Source organism: Ylistrum balloti, unplaced genomic scaffold (genome assembly GCF_031769215.1).
Source record: "Ylistrum balloti isolate Yb309-2 unplaced genomic scaffold, AGI_CSIRO_Ybal_v1 Utg370858, whole genome shotgun sequence".
Lineage (NCBI taxonomy): Eukaryota > Metazoa > Mollusca > Bivalvia > Pectinida > Pectinidae > Ylistrum > Ylistrum balloti.
In genome coordinates, this window is record NW_026782492.1 from 154,390 (window position 1) to 172,076 (window position 17,687).

Consider the following 17,687-nt stretch of genomic DNA (forward strand, 5'->3'; position numbering starts at 1 on the left):
CATCATCATCATCATCATCATCATCATCTTCTTCTTCTTTTTCTCCTTTTCTCCTTCTAGAAAACAATGCATCATCATAATCAGACAGTTGTTTGGTGGCACAGTTGAAACACACTTGTCTTTCACCTAGCTATCCGGGGTTCGACAGTTAAACCCCTCGTATACTTACAAGTGTGATTTTTATGAGTTGAAATTATAAAGTTTCCATATGTAAGTAAGTCATGCACTTACAAACATACAACATGAAGACAGACAATGACGAACAAAACAAAAGACGACGAGATCATGCAAAGTGTGACATAATCCCAGCACCCTGCTGTTTAAAAGAAAGACACATGATCCTATATATATGTTAATATTGCAAGTTTTATTTCTATTTGTTATCTTTAATTGTTCCACAAAAATTATTAAAATTGAGAACTTCTACTAGAGTACTAGCTTGAGGCCTGTACAAAGTTTTGAGTACTGAGTAATTATGTAGAACTTTGTGATTTGGCCTATCTGTTTCCATGGTAACAGAAAAAGTATTTAAACGGTGAACTTCCCCATCGCAAAAGATACTACTAGCGTAATAAGTGTGAAATGTTTTGAGCAATTATCCTGAATAGTTTCAAAGCATTGGGCCAGAAAAACTGAAATTTATGATGAGTGCTATCTGCTTCCATGGTCTTTGACAACATATCTAGACTATAAAAAATTGATAAAGAATCTTCAAAAATGTACAAGAGTTTCCCTTTTAGAGTTAGAGAGATTGCAGAGAGGACTATCTATCATATTTGCTTTAAAAAAGAAATATTTTCGTAGTCAAAATATGGTGAAAGACAATACAGTTTTCGACGGGTATTTAAAGGCGATGCATATGTATTTACCCAGTTTTCATTATTAAACCAGAATCTTCTCACCCACTGTTTTCTTTTCTCTTTGCTATTGAGAGTTTTCGTTCTGTTAATTAGCAAATCATAAAATGCTTTAGAACCTTTAAGTTTAAGTTTTTTAAGCAATGTTAGTTTGTCCTGGTAGAAAAAAAAAGGGTAAAGTTGTAAACACTGCTGAAACTATTCTGTTATACATTTTAATTCAGTAAAATCAATGTAAATATACAAATTTAGATTAATTAGTCATTAAAAAAATACTTATTTAAGTCACCAATATTGCGTAAACTGCCCGGCTTTTTCTGCGAAAAAAAACAGCTCACCACTAATAGTTATCTTATCATTGTGTCTTATAAGTGTTTGCTGGAAAATTTGTAAACATTCAAATACTTGATCATAATTAATTTCAAACAGTATCGAAAGAACAGGTCTTACTCCCAATCGGGACCTTTCATCTGCCTTCCAGAAAGAGGCAATGTATTTTTCGTATGTGGAAAGTGACGAAAGTTCCCTCAGGTTAAACCTGTTGTATTATGGTATATATTGAATTAAAATACTGTATCAATTACAGTTAATTAGCGTTGTTGTGTTTGATTACCATTTTTCTCCAAAAGTTTTATAATGAAATTTATAAACATTTATAAGTGGCCATTCATTTCCACATCATTTCTGATAGGACGGATGGAGAGCGGGGGATAAAAAAAGGCCTGCTGTCGATGTGTGACAAGTCAATTGCCCTCGAGCATACGGACGGATGGAGAGCGGGGGATAAAAAAGGCCTGCTGTCGATGTGTGACAAGTCAATTGCCCTCGAGCATACGGACGGATGGAGAGCGGGGGATAAAAAAGGCCTGCTGTCGATGTGTGACAAGTCAACTGCCCTCGAGCGTATATAACAGTTAGTACCTATGTCTAGAACACGGGAGCCAAGCGATACATGGGCCATTTTGGGATGGCATAGACAAACATCTCAAATATGAACTGTGCACAGATGATGGCAATATTGTGAGAAAATAATTACTATGCGTTCACCTTGCGATATAAATATAACTTCAGCTTATTTTCGGTCCTTGATTAGACAAATCCTCTTCACCTGACTTAAAAAAAACATATATTACATAGCACATATTAGATGTACAGTGTTGTCAACTAGTAAAATACAATTGTTTTGTTATAAAATAATAAAATGAGTTATACAGTTCAATATTGGAGCTCAACTCTGTAATTGTAAACCAGGTCTTGATTTTCCCAAAATTTGTCCAATTTATTTTTAAAACAATGTCCATGGTATATGATGAATTGTCAATTTAGAAGATTTTACTGTAGTACTGTGTATCTCCATGCATATCCATACAGGTATATGTACAAACGTATGTGCACATTACTATCAACGTGGGGTATGAAATAAATTTCGGATGGATGAGAGGATGTTCTGTGTAACTTTGCACAGTAGTCAGTACAACAATTGTCATGACGGCCATTACCTAAGGATCACTTCATCCGATAGTTATTGACACGGAACTAGCTATACAAATGAGTTATAGAAATAAGGATATTGACTGAGAAACAATTAAAAATCAAACGAGGCAAACAGACAAAAGCATTAGCAGCGACTTTTACGTAAGCACGTCCGTACACTTTTCCCTGAAATTTGAATAGCTCTAATATCTATTAGTGTATGATATGGACGTCTCGTTCTACCCCATTAAAATGTGGTCATTTCTGTTGTAATCTTAAAATTACATCAATGAAAAAAGGTGCAACATTTTGGTTATTTTCTAACCAACAATTTTTTTTATTGATAGAGATTGATTTTGACATTCGTTCGGATAAAAATGAGGAAACAAGAGCTTAAACTTTTAGCATCGGTATGTTTTGTCTATTTACTTTTTGTATTTATGTTTTAAATGTAATTACTGAGACATTTAAAAGTTTGGACGCAATATAACTCGCTAACGTACATAACCTTGCACGGATACATATCACAATGTAAACTGAATGTTATGAATGTACTCTTTGATTTTGAGACATATCGTACAAGCGCAGAGATGACCATGTTTACTCTCTTTTACAACACTACGCAAAGCATGGAAGGCACAGGGCCATCTAAAAGTTCGGAGCATGAGAAATACCGGTCCCCGCTGGTGTCCAGATATGCTAGTCCAGAAATGGCTAGCAATTTCGGTGAACTGAAGAAATTCTCCACCTGGAGGCTGTTGTGGACTTACCTTGCAGAAGCCGAAAAAGTCAGAGTTGTACTATCAAGAAATGGGTGGGGGTGAAGTTGTGTACGCCGTTCCCAGTCCCGGTCCATCCCCCATCCCGATACCCTTACCAAGAAAGTAAGAAATATTAAATATCTCGTGAACAAAGAACCTAATCGATTTAATATTTTACATAAATCCACTCACGTATTAAAAAAAAATCTGACACTTTGAAGGAAATAATTCAGATATCGAGATTTTTTTTAAATCGACGATTTGTTTTTTGTTTTCTACAGAAGTTGGAAACTTGTACGCCGCACTCAAATTGCAAATTACAGTTACCATACGCTTTGATTTGAAATTTTGCGAAATTTCAAACAATATTTATACCTATCTGATTGTAAATACACTAGTGTCACTCATAAAATATGCATAATTCACATCTGAACATGCATTTACTATGATCGCGGGTCGTTTGTTGACGCTCAATCCCCGGACCCTGCCCCATGCTAGGGGGAGGTCACTCCCTCTGTCTGATGCATGTTTGTTATACTTCATGTGAAAAATGTGTAGAACCTTCAGCTATTCTTAGTACAAGAAAAAAAAAATGTTTTGAGGGCCTTGTGATGAGGACGCAGTTCTACATGAAAGTCCGTTTTTTATCATTATTATAAACATTTATTACATATGTTTGGTTATTCTATCTAATAACAATAGCTATTTTAAATAATATATGTATCATCAGTAAGAGTAGGAGCTACCTGTACTGGAGAAGCTAATTAATGTTGTGCTGGGTGTAGAACACACTACCGCTGATCCACCTAACTTAGTTAACTTTGTGTCTGGTGCTGGAATAATATTCTTGTCTATCTTTGGTCTTTTTCTGCCTGATGGCTCAAGTTTTCTCTTACCCACTGTATAATCTTTCTCTGTACTTAACTTTGTAGCAATAATATGACATGTACCTATGATGGACACTGACATGTCTCCTTCGGATGTTACTCAACTGGACATGTCTCCTTCGGATGTAACTCAACTGCATACTTACTTCCTTGGGAACTTTCATGAACATCCTGGGAGAAGGAACATTAATTACTTTATAATCCTTTAAAACTGCTAATGTTAAAGACCTTTGTGCAGTTTGCGTACCTATCTGCTGAATACTTGGAGTCCTATCACGTGTTACCTCTTCAGTCACTTACCTCATCATTACTGTACTCATCTGAAACAACTATAGTTTTTACACTAACTTTACCCTTATACTAATTAGAATATCTAATTAAGACATGTCACATGTGATAGGTCAAATTTGGAAATAACAAAGTAAAAAAATAAAAAGATATTAAGTTTCTTATGTTAGATACATATTGTCACACTACATAACACAAGTTCGTCAAGCATTACATTATTCTATTCAAGTTCAATTCTACTGACATAATTTAGGTGTTATAACATATTCAGATAATAAGAATTGCACACTAATTTAGATGAGAACAAATGTTCTGTTTTGGCACAGACTGAAGGAGTGACTTCCCCCTAGCATGGGGCCAGGTCTGGGATGGAGCGTAAACAAACAACCCACAATTATGATAAATGCAAGAGTAAAACTAATGTATTAACAATTAAATAGGTAATCATGTTGTTTGGAATTTTTTAAAATCTAAAATCAAACCATAGGGTATCTGTAATTTGCAAAAAAGTGGAAAATTTCATGTTCAAGTATGGCATACAAGATTTCACCCCCATAAAAAAAACTAATTGCTAATATATAAAATCTCAATATTTAAATTATCTCATTCAAAGTGTCAGATATTTTATATTTAAGTAGATTAATGTAAAAAATTTGAATTTATCTATTAGAATTTTTGTTCTCAATATATTAATTTTTCTTAATTTCCTGGTACAGGTATTGGGTCCGGGGCTGGGGCCGGGAACGGTCTACACAAATTCACCCCCACCCAAAATTAGTGTTAGATTTTACATTGTCATTTCAAATATGAGCTCGGCATATACAATTTTTTTACAGCTGGAAATGATGCAAAATCATGAATATGAATTCAGTAATATAATTTTTTCCTCAATACTTCTGACTTGAGTGAATTTTCAATTTGAAAAAATAGTGTTTAAATTTTTGCAAAAGTACATATACAACTAGGTCAACATATGTTTGTACATTATTTATTAGTTCCAAGGATTCTGAATACTTTTGCATTTCACTTTTTGGTTTGCTCATAGAAAACGAAATTGCAGGTAGATTGTCAGAAACCTGCGGAATAATCATGTGTGTCATCAGTGATAACCATATCATTCTAAATTTAGAAAAGTAACTGCATTGACCTACCTGATGAGACTTAAGTTCCTTTCTACACACTGTTCACTTATACTAATAATCTTACCCTATCTCCTTCTTTCAGCAAAGGTCAGACAAATAATGTGATAATCTTACCCTATCTCCTTCTTTCAGCAAAGGTCAGACAAATAATGTGATAATATATAGCAAAGGTCAGACAAATAATGTGATAATCTTACCCTATCTCCTTCTTTCAGCAAAGGTCAGACAAATAATGTGATAATCTTACCCTATCTCCTTCTTTCAGCAAAGGTCAGACAAATAATGTGATAATCTTACCCTATCTCCTTCTTTCAGCAAAGGTCAGACAAATAATGTCAATATATAGAATCACATTTCTTATTCTAGAAATGCAAAATTTCTCATCTGTTTGCCATTGCTGTATGTAATTGTTGGGAAAGAACAAGGAAAAACTTGTCACCTTTAATTTGCTAATTAAGCCTCAGATACCTTAGGCTTCAGGTTGAGAATTATCGACCCAAAACAAAATTTTGTGAGTATACAATGCACTTTATCAGTCCCAGTGAGTACACTTATAGCTACTGAAAGCATTCCAGTCAGCCTAGAATAATCATGATTGCTTCATCTGGCTGTCAGATCAGTTTGTTTTTTATTTATTGATATCCAATATATTGTACAAAATTTTACTTACCCTGATCAATGTTTTACCCACCTTATTGCACACAGTATTGACAAATGAAATGCTGAAGTTTCAGCAATCAAATTTTTACATTAAGGATGACCCCCATAGGATACAAGCTACCAATCAAAACATGAAACAAATATCCTGTTGCTATGTATAATGAAATGAGACCTATTTAAATTTTTCAATAATAGCCATATTCACGGTTTACTTTGTTACAGAAAGTAGGATTGGAAAATGTAACCATTACAGAGGAACAAATCGCTGCCATGAAAGCACATGTGGGTGATATTGACTTTGAGCGTGCTGCACTTGAAGAGAAGCGTGTACGACACGATGTCATGGCACATGTTCACACATTTGCTGCATGCTGTCCTATAGCAGCCCCAGGATACAAGCTACCAATCAAAACATGAAACAAATATCCTGTTGCTATGTATAATGAAATGAGACCTATTTAAATTTTTCAATAATAGCCATATTCACGGTTTACTTTGTTACAGAAAGTAGGATTGGAAAATGTAACCATTACAGAGGAACAAATCGCTGCCATGAAAGCACATGTGGGTGATATTGACTTTGAGCGTGCTGCACTTGAAGAGAAGCGTGTACGACACGATGTCATGGCACATGTTCACACATTTGCTGCGTGCTGTCCTATAGCAGCCCCAATTATACATCTGGGGGCCACTTCTGCCTATGTTGGAGATAACACGGTAAATATGACTTAATTAACACAATACAAACAACTTGATCACCAAAGCCCGGGTGTGAAATATAAAAATACACTGTAAAATCACCCCACACCACATTCCTATTTATTGATGTGTATGTTGTAGGTCAAATATTAAAAGTACATGTAATTCTTTTTCACAAATTTATTTCGTTTGTGTAAAAATCAGAACTCTTGGAAAATATCAATTTTTATCCTGAAATGTTTGAAGAACTCTCTTTGAGCAAATAAATGAGAAAAAAAATAGTAGCAACTCTTTAAGCTAGCTTTTTCTCCCAATATATTGCAATAAATTGTGTTATCATGGTCACCTAATTAAATCTAATTAGAATTATCAATTTCGTCATTTTAATTCTGTCTATCTTTAATAAAAGAAAATGTCTTTGTTCTCCAGGATCTCATAGTGATGAGGGATGGCTTTAATATCCTGTTACCAAAGGTATGCAACATTCATTTTCCAAAATAACTATCTGAAATCTGTGTGTCTGAAATGTCATTTTATTTTGCATTCAAAAAATTTCTTAAATCTTCTACATATGGAATAGTGGGTTGGTCGTAATACTGAAGCGACCCATACAAAGATATATAGTGAAAAAAAACGAAACTGAAAAAAAGTGCCCGTAATAGAGGGGTGGTCGTAATTTTGAGGTGGTCGTTAGGTGAGGTTTCACTGTATATGCATGCATGAACTTATCTATATCATTTTCTCCCCTTAAAAAAACTCTTTTATTTCTGATGCAGTTGGCAAGATGTATCCAGAGATTGGCAATCTTTGCTGAAGAATACAAAAATTTGCCTTGTTTGGCCTATACACATTTACAGTAAGTACAGAACAAAGACCGTGTACTTTTTATTTATTACTTGCATTTTGAAAATGTAAGAAATCAACAAAGCATACAATTGAAATGCACCCTAAAAACCAATCCTTGGATAAAGAATTTCTAATAGTGGGATAGATAGGTTTAAACTAAAAAACAGTGTTCTGTCTGATCTAGAGCCCAGTAGCATGGTCATAGCCCTTCTGCCATGTAGTGTGCCTTATTATTAAGATTTTTTTTAGACCAGCTCAGTTGACCACTGTGGGAAAAAGAGCATGTGTATGGATACAAGACCTTCTCATGGATATACGAAACTTGGAAACAGCTCGGAACAATCTCAGGTTCCGAGGCGTAAAGGGAACCACAGGAACTCAGGCTAGCTTTCTAGCACTGTTCCAGGGAAACCATGAAAAGGTTGAAATTTTAAAATACTAAGATAAAAAATTTAGTTTCAGTTCAATTCATATGTTTAAAGTTTGAATGTAGATATATGATAAGAAATAACAGGAATTAGTATTGCAAGTTGTATTCCCGTTTTGACAATTTAATTAATTTTTTTTTTTCGCAAATACTTACTGAATTTCAACAGTCTGCTTGTTAACATAGATAGTAAAGTATTTACTTAACTAAGAAGTTTGAATTCACTGATTTCAAAAATGTGAGATTTTGAAAATTATTTTTTTATAGGTGGAAGAACTGGATAGACTCGTTACAGAGATGGCAGGATTTAAAACGTAAGAACATTTTTGTGGTGCAGATTTACAGTTACTATGATAACCTTTATTTATCTTGATGTTCCTGATGCCAGGCAGTTCCATCTTCAGGTGGATCCTCTATCCTTGGTTGTTTCGTGGCTGTCCACTACAACCTCCAGAGGAGTGTCGACCAGGGTGACCAAATCCTAGCCTGAAACTTTCTTGCCTGTTCCACCATGTACCACTGCTGATGTTCTCACAGTTCTCTTGTGATTGATGTTGATATCACTTAACAAATGCCACATACCTCACTCCTAATCACAAAGACCATATTGGTGTGATTCTGAAGAGTCACACAACACCACTTTGATGCTCACATTTCTGTTTTTTCTTCCATAACCACATTGATGCTGACTCAACTTTTTTTTCATTTATATTTTTTGCAACCAACTCTGATTCATTTCCATTGTTACAATTTTAATGCCATTGTGTAAAGTCACTAAACATCATTAATCCAGGACATCTTGTCATGTTGAAATCATGCTCAAGTTAAAATGAATCCAATCATGGGGTGTAATGGGCCTCTTGTATGTTGTTCAGTGAGGTAGCCACTTGTTATCATAAGGGTACCCCACCTGAAAATGACACTGTTTATGGTGATAAAACTAGCAAACAAGCTTAAATAAAAAATGTTTTCCCAACAGGAATTTCCTGATATGTGGTCAGACATACAGTCGGAAGGTGGACGTGGACTGTCTCAATACCTTAGCTAGTTTGGGGGCTTCAGTACACAAGGTTTGTGTTAATCTTAAGCACTATAGGATCATGACAAAGCAAAATGACACCAGTTGTATTCAAAAGGCACTTGGGGTTTGAAACAGGAATTTGACATTGTTTCATTTAGTATGACTTTGTGCTATAAACACATATTCTAAAATGCATGCCCATAACTTGTTTATATTAAGCTAAATGTAATCTTTGTTGAAAGGAATACGGGAAAATATGATTCTGGAAATCTTCAAAAACTGGCTTTCATCATTATATTGTTCAATCTTACATGTGAAATTAATTCAAGTCTAAATGTCTGCAAGTTTGCAAAAGTGAAAAAGTTCAACTGATTTTCTCTTTGCTAAATATATTTGCAGGTTTGTTAAAGAAAAATTATATTAATTTGTTTTGTCTGTGGTTTTATGGCTATCTATAAACCACTGCCTTCTGTTTGAAGTCTGTAAGAAAGGAAAAGTTATTATCATGATTGATAATTGATAATTTATTTCTACAACATTCTTAATATTGATAATTCAATATCATTTCAGATTTGTACAGATATTCGATTGTTAGCAAGCTTTAAGGAACTGGAAGAGCCTTTCGAAAAAGATCAAATTGGTGAGTGTACATAACATGTAACATTCTTGAATCCCAAAACTACAAATACATTTTTCATCAATATTTCGGAAAAGATTTGTACCTTTCTTTAAAGATCAGCTCTTCAAAAACAATTAAACCTTCCTTTAGAGATCAGATTTTCACAAATTGTTAAACCTGTCTTAGCGACCAGTCCTCATAAACAATAAAACTCTCTCTTTAGAGACCTGCCAATCACAAAATATAAGTTCTATCTTTAAAAGACAAGCCCTCCCAAATAACAAATTTGTCTTCTATATAAATTGTCTTTCTACTTTAGATTTTCTTTTGTCTTGAATCATTTTCACCCATTGCAATAGGTTCAAGTGCCATGCCCTATAAACGTAACCCTATGAGGAGTGAGCGTTGTTGTGCGTTGGCACGTCACCTTATGTGTTTGGTCCAGGATCCACTAATGACGGCTTCTGTCCAATGGATGGAACGCACACTCGATGACAGTGCTAACAGGTCTGTAGTGTTCAAAATAGATTGTAATGTTCATACATTAAGGACAAAATATAGAGAGCTTGGTCTGTAGATTAAGGGACTAAAGCAGCCACAAGGTTATTGCTTGATTCTATATAAGGTTTGTGTTCCCCAGTAAGGTGAGATTACATTACTTTCCTCCACTGTAGTCAATTAATTTGATTTTGTCAGGTCAACTTAATATTGGTGATATCATGACCTGCTCAATTGTTGGAAATCCTAGAATCGTATACACAATGTATTTACATTAAAATTTGATAACTATGTAATATTATTGATTGTAAGACCTTTTTCTTTGATGACCCTTTGGATATCCGATCACCCTTGATTTTGAAGGGCTGTACCAACAAATATTTGTACTATTCCAGTGTCTGTTATTAAGTCCACTCTCTGATTTTGAGATACAGGTAAAGGAAGTTCTGTAACACAATTGAATATCACCTTTCATTACAGATTTAGAATTAGATGTAATAGAGCCAAATGATGAACTTAATTCATTATACAAATGTGTCATCCTACTAGGACTGGTCAGTAGTGCCTGCAGTGTTGAAACCTTGTAACAGTGAAAACCTTTTGTCTATAACATGGGTATTGGAAAGAGGTATTTTGTTATTAGTTATCTACAATATGTATGACTGCTGTTCAACGTGGGTTTTCTCTTGGTACTATGCTTTCCTCCCACAGTAAGACCCTTTCCATGCTACCATCTTGGCCAACAAGAGTGATTGTTATAAGTTGGAAAAAACTTGTTTCACAATTGTTGTAAAATGAATAAAGTTTAATTTTGTATGTGCTATATAATTTGTGCATATTGATACTAAGGACAGTAGATACAGTGTAATAGTTCCTGACAGTATTACTATTTTGTCTTATTGTTTTTATCTGAGAATGTGCCAGGAAAGGATCAGGTCTTGTATTGATATCAAATAATACAAGTAGGGAAGGACTTATAATTATGCAAACATAATGATGTATATTAAAGCTGATGTTTTATTTTATAGGAGAGTGTGTTTGGCGGAAGCCTTCCTGACGGCAGACATTGTTCTCAGTACCTTACAGAACATCTCTGAAGGCATTGTAGTCTACCGAAAGGTATGGGTATCTTAGGGCATCAAGGTTTCCTACTACCATTGTATTGAAAGAGTGGGTATGATATTGTTACACATGACTGTCCAATCCCTTGGCGTCACTCATCATCGAATCTCATCACATTCGGAATCAGTGCCATCACAATAACAACACAGTTCCTAAAAGACGAATGGCTAAACTTTATACAAGAGTCAACTTTTACTATACCTTAGAGAAGTTCATTCTTGAAGGTTCCAAGGTCAAAGTCATTTCTATTTATAGAAAATTGTCAAGTTTTTATGAAGTTTGATAGTTACATGCATGGAAGGGAGTTCACTCATGTCTTTGCAGCAGGTATTCTATTTTTATTGGATTTTTTCAATGATAAAGCCATGGATATGGATATACCTTGAAAATGAAATAGATAAAAGAATCATTGGCCCATTTAGTTTCTCCTGTGAAAAAATACATTCAGTTTTCATCAAGCTTTTGGTAAAACGATGAAAATTTACAAAAATGTTTGCTATTGATGTAAGTTGGCACTCAAAATTTATATCAAATCAAATTATTAGGGAAGTGATTTTTTTTATATATTGTAAGGCATACAATAGGAGTTAAACTTGAATGAATATCTTCACCAACAGTAAAGATCTGGAATTCTAGTCAAACTATCACTCAGTCATGGCATGTGATTGTTTAAACCAACTCTCAAAACATGACATCTGGTTTATTGAACCAGCTCTGAGAACATGACATCTGGTTGATTGAACCAGCTCTGAGAACATGACATCTGGTTGATGAACCAGCTCTGAGAACATGACATCTGGTTGATTGAACCAGCTCTGAGAACATGACATCTGGTTGATTGAACCAGCTCTGAGAACATGACATCTGGTTGATGAACCAGCTCTGAGAACATGACATCTGGTTGATTGAACCAGCTCTGAGAACATGACGTCTGGTTGATTGAACCAGCTCTGAGAACATGACGTCTGGTTGATTGAACCAGCTCTGAGAACATGACTGGTTGATTGAACCAGCTCTTGAGAACATGACATCTGGTTGATTGAACCAGCTCTGAGAACATGACATCTGGTTGATGGAATCAACTCTGAGAACATGACATCTGGTTGATTGAACCAGCTCTGAGAACATGACATCTGGTTGATGGAATCAACTCTGAGAACATGACATCTGGTTGATTGAACCAGCTCTGAGAACATGACATCTGGTTGATAAAGTCTGCTAAGAAGTAAATAAGTAATATATGTCAGTAATCTGAGGGCTGACTTGTTCATGCAAACAAACCGATTCATCAACACTATAAATGTAATATCTTGGACATAAATTAATACAGACCTGTAATTAGTAATATAGGCCTAGGTTTAGCTGAGGGCTGTCTGAAAACACAGAAAAATTCATTTTGTAGGTGCATCATCATTACAACAATTACAGGTCTGTTGAATTACAAGCTAGGCCCAACTAGTCATTAACTGATAATTAACATCAACACTCAACTCTCCAAATTGATTGGTAGAATCTGGTAACATAAAAAATGAAAACAATGAAAATTGATATTTTATGCATTTATCGGTATAATTTACCCTTCCATGAAATATAAAAGTAATCTCCCTATATAGGTGATTGAAAAGCGTGTTCAACAGGAATTACCCTTCATGGCGACAGAGGATATTATCATTGCTATGGTGAATGCTGGGGGCAACAGACAGGTATGTGGTTGGTTATGAAAACAGGTAATTAGATGCAATAATGACAATCCAATTCAAGTTTGTAGTCTAAAAGATGGTCCATAGTTAGCAAAAGATGCTTCACAACATCAGTTTTCACAACATCAGGTTTCATAACATCAGGTTCCACAACATCAGGTTTCACATCATCAGGTTCCACAACATCAGGTTTCACAACATCAGGTTCCACAACATCAGGTTTCACAACATCAGGTTTCATAACATCAGACATCAGGTTTCACAACATCAGGTTCCACAACATCAGGTTTCACAACATCAGGTTTCATTACATCAGACATCAGGTTTCATAACATCAGGTTTCACAACATCAGGTTCCACAACATCATGTTCCACAACATCAGATTTCACAACATCAGGTTCCACAACATCAGGTTCCACAACATCAGGATTCGCAACATCAACATCAGGTTCCATAACATCAGATTCCACAACATCAAGTTCCGCAACATCAGGTTTCACAACATCAGGTTCCAAAACATCAGGTTCCACAACATCAGGATTCGCAACATCAACATCAGGTTCCACAACATCAGGTTCCACAACATCAGGTTTCACAACATCAGGTTCCATAACATCAGATTCCACAACATCAGGTTCCGCAACATCATTTCATTATTTGAATATTAAGTGATTTCAGAAGATTTTAGAATTGCTGCATAGTATTGTGATAGAACGTTTGGAAAGGTCAGCTGTGACAATATGACAATATGATAATGAATGAGAGTGTGTTTCAGAGTTTCAAAGACTGGTCATTATTTTTATTTATAGAAGATAATTACTCCATTCCATGACATCGTTTCACTGACTCAATGTCTTTTGGGATTTCAATCGGTGTAAAGTTTATCAAAAAAAAATATTTGATAAGTAAAATATCAATGTTTGTAAAACTTCAGAAATTTGCTTCATTGAAAAAGAAACTGCATATTCTGTTCTTTTGATGATTTCATATTTGTGGCTACGAGGTCAAAACCTCAGTATATATATAGAAATTGATCAACCCACTCAGTAATAGCACTCTGATGATGAAATCCAAAGAGCACATTGTAATGGACAATACTTTCCAGATAGGGCAGCTGTTACCTAACATGAGGAGATGTGGCTATTTTTAGCATCTTGTTCTGATTTAAGATTCCAAACTTGTAGTAATGTATGAGTTTACGTGTTTAGGAGTGCCATGAGCAGATTCGTGTCCTGTCCCAGGAAGCTGGACTAGTTGTTAAGCAGGAGGGCAGGGAGAATGACCTTGTAGCCAGATTAAAGAAATCAGCATACTTTGAACCTATTCACCATTGTCTCGATGAATTACTGGAGCCGGAAAAATTTATTGGCCGTGCACCTAGACAGGTATCTATTAATTCATACTACATCTGTGACAGCAATAGGCCCAGAGGGCCTGTATGTCTCACTTGGATATTCAAGTCAATAATGCAAAACTTTACATTTCTTTAAAAGGAAAATATTTCCCATGATGAGCCTCAGCCCACAAATACAGCTTCACATTCCCTAGCTATTCAGGGCCCCGTCACTCTGGCCAACACCCACAGTTTATACAAAACTAATTTCACTTCACCCAAGCATGCTTCAGACAAAATACAAATGATATTCTATAATTTCTGAAGAAGATAGCTTTTACAGAAATTGATAGAGTTTCTCTGTCGGGCCCTGCCCCTTTAGCCCAAGGGGGCAGAGACCCACCATTTATACAAAACTGATTTTCCTTAACCCAAACATGCTTCAGACCAAATTTGCTATTCATAAAGATTTTTAAGAAATTGATAGATTTTCCCTATCAGGCCCTGTCTGTTTAGGGGTAGGAGGAATAAGACCACTATTTACCCAAAATTTGTCTTTCCCCAAGGATGCTTCAGGCAAAATACAATTCGAATACACTCAGTCGTCCATCAATAGTTGCAATATATGAAAATAGTTGATAGACCACAGAAGCTGTGGTATCCTTATAGCTCACCTGGCTCTTTGGGCTAGGTGAGCTAAAAATCTATTGATCAATATGTCTTGTATTTTGTGTATGTTTTTCCATTGGATAACAGGTAATATTTTTATCACATGCATAACCTGCTCACAAAGAAAAAAAAATTAATGTGAAAATATTGAAAAATATTCACAAATTCCAGTCCAAATTTTTTGAAGAATTTCATGTAGGTCTCCTTAAGTTTTCTTAGGAAAAGTTAGCTTGTCCTCAGAATGTTTTCTAAACTCAGTTTGGAAATAAAACTATGAAATTTAAAAAAAAAAAAAATCAACGTTTCTTTTAAGCAATTTGTACAGAATAAAATAACGATATTTTCCAGCAAACATCAGGTCTTCATTTCAAGTTACTGTCAAACATTAACTTTCACAGGAGATACATTTTCACTTAATTTGTGGGTACTTAAAATCAAAGAATTCACAAATCTACCAAACGATAAATGGATAAAATTTGAAACGGATTATGGCAGTGGTAGATTTTGTGACCAAGATTTATCTATGATATCAAGTGCCAATTAAAATGAATGTTTTTTTGGAAAACCACACTAAGAGAAAATATTTCAAAGGAAGTTTTCAAATGAAAAATGAGAAAATGAATTATGATAGCATTAACATAAGAGTCTGTTTAACCATCTGCTTGATCCATCATTATTGACAGGTGACCAAGTTTATCGAGGAGGAAGTCAAAGTTGGTATCAAAACCTACACGGACAAGATGGATGTTAAATCTGAACTTGACCTCTAAGAAAATCTCGACAAAGACGTGTCAGAAGGGTTTAGAATTCCAAACTGATGTTAGATCTGAAAAGTCTGCAAGTTTGTATGAAAGTGAAAGATTGAAAGGTTTCCAATGTTTGGTCATGAATTACGATTTACAAGATCTTATGGGAATGCAAGGATGTACATACTTCAGCATTACATGTCATATCCTCTCATAATCATTGGTGGATTGGATATTTCTCTTTTACATATTCAAGAAATCCATAATGATTACAATTTAAATAAATTATGATGGTGCAGATTACAATTCATGCTTGGCTAGTTTTATTTTTGTTGTAGGGGTGGGGGCTGGGTTGGGAAGGTGACAGGGTGCCAGTAAATAGAGTTGCTGATCGCCTATCCTGTCCAAATTTGTCCCTTATTCACTTCTCAGTTAACATGACTTTGATCAAAGTTTATAAATTAGGTCACATATTAGGTCACTTTCACATAAGCAGTTGAAATAATTGAAATGGATAAAAAAATGGATGGCAGATTTTCCTGCATGAATAACTGCATGACTCAAAAATACACTCATTTCCACCAAAAATATTACTATCCCTTGCTATAAATGTTGGGAACAGGATGTTGGATTGTTGCAGTACATTTGTATGAACAAAAGTAACACTTATTCTTGTCAGCTCTCTGGGAACTTTAGTGTTCAAGGGATTTAAATCAAACTTAGCACACTCACAAATGACCATTATGCCCTGTTGGGGTTTGAATTTCAGGATTGTAGGTTCCAGTTCAAGATTACTAATACTAGTTTTAGAAAATCTTTGTCAATCCTCGAGCAACTTCACTTTGAAAGGGATTTTTATCAAACATCACACATCTATATAGAACCATAACATCTCCAACAGGTTTGAACTTCCATGTTCCAGCAGAATGTTAACTCTTTCACATTTTCGACATCTCATTAAAAGGCAGATAAAAAATTCAAAATTTATAGGTCTGGCCTCTCAGGGAATCAAACATTTTCTTTTCAACAACTAGAAATGTCAGAACTAAAATTCACAGTTGTAAAACCATTCATGAGTGCTACCAAAATTGTGAAATTCAGAGCTGTCCAGCACACATTTAGCTGCCTCTGGTGAAAGGAATGAAGTTATATATGAAAAGTATATTTATAACAAATATGAAATATTAAATCATTTTAAACTAGAAATGTCAGAACTAAAATACTTTTACAGTTGTAAAGCCTCTAAGAGGCTTTAGCAAAATTACATAATTCAGAGCTGTCCTTCATCTAGGTGTCACTTGGGGGAGGGGTGAAGATAAAAATATACTCTACCTTATTTAGGAAAGCATAGCTTTGATATATTTTGCTTAACTAGTCAGAACTAAAATTCTGCTGCAGTTGTTTTCATATGAGACTTCATTTTTTGCAGATCTTTAATTTCACTTTTAGATTGAATTCCAAAATTGGAAATGAAGGACATGACAGACTCTTCAGTATCAACGGTTTCATTAAATCAGTCTTGTATGATAAGCATGATGATTTCAATTTCTCTGTTGTGAACTTTCATTTTCTCGATAGTAACATTACTGATTCACAACCTGTAAATTGATATATTACAGTTGATTCAATATTCTATTACATTGTGAATACCATGATAAATATTGATGGCAGATGGATAAACTTTAAATATCAATATTTCAGATTATTTTCTTTAGGTTGGTAATGTCAGTAGAAATTAAAGTTCTTGTAACACAACCAAGAGAAGACTAGAGTGAGACGTTTCAATGACTACACAGTCACCTTCATCAGACAAATGGCCAGTGTGGAGCGTACTAGTACTGACATACACAGTGTACAAGATGGTACGGAATGAACCAACTTTTTTGGCTGTACTGTAATCTTAAGTACACTAAGATTGCAAATAGTGTGATGAGATGG

At 34.8% G+C, this 17,687-nt stretch overlaps 1 protein-coding gene across 1 annotated transcript; it reads left to right on the top strand.

The window, feature by feature from the left end:
* Positions 1-2,959: 2,959 nt before the first annotated feature.
* On the top strand, positions 2,960-16,055 carry LOC132559123 (adenylosuccinate lyase-like). Its single transcript, XM_060223731.1, has 13 exons — positions 2,960-3,118; positions 6,573-6,785; positions 7,197-7,241; positions 7,544-7,623; positions 7,863-8,034; positions 8,308-8,354; positions 9,020-9,110; positions 9,632-9,701; positions 10,040-10,187; positions 11,207-11,297; positions 12,914-13,003; positions 14,210-14,386; positions 15,687-16,055. Exons 1-13 carry the CDS (start codon positions 2,960-2,962, stop codon positions 15,771-15,773), a joined length of 1,470 nt encoding a protein of 489 aa, XP_060079714.1. The 3' UTR covers positions 15,774-16,055.
* Positions 16,056-17,687: the final 1,632 nt, after the last annotated feature.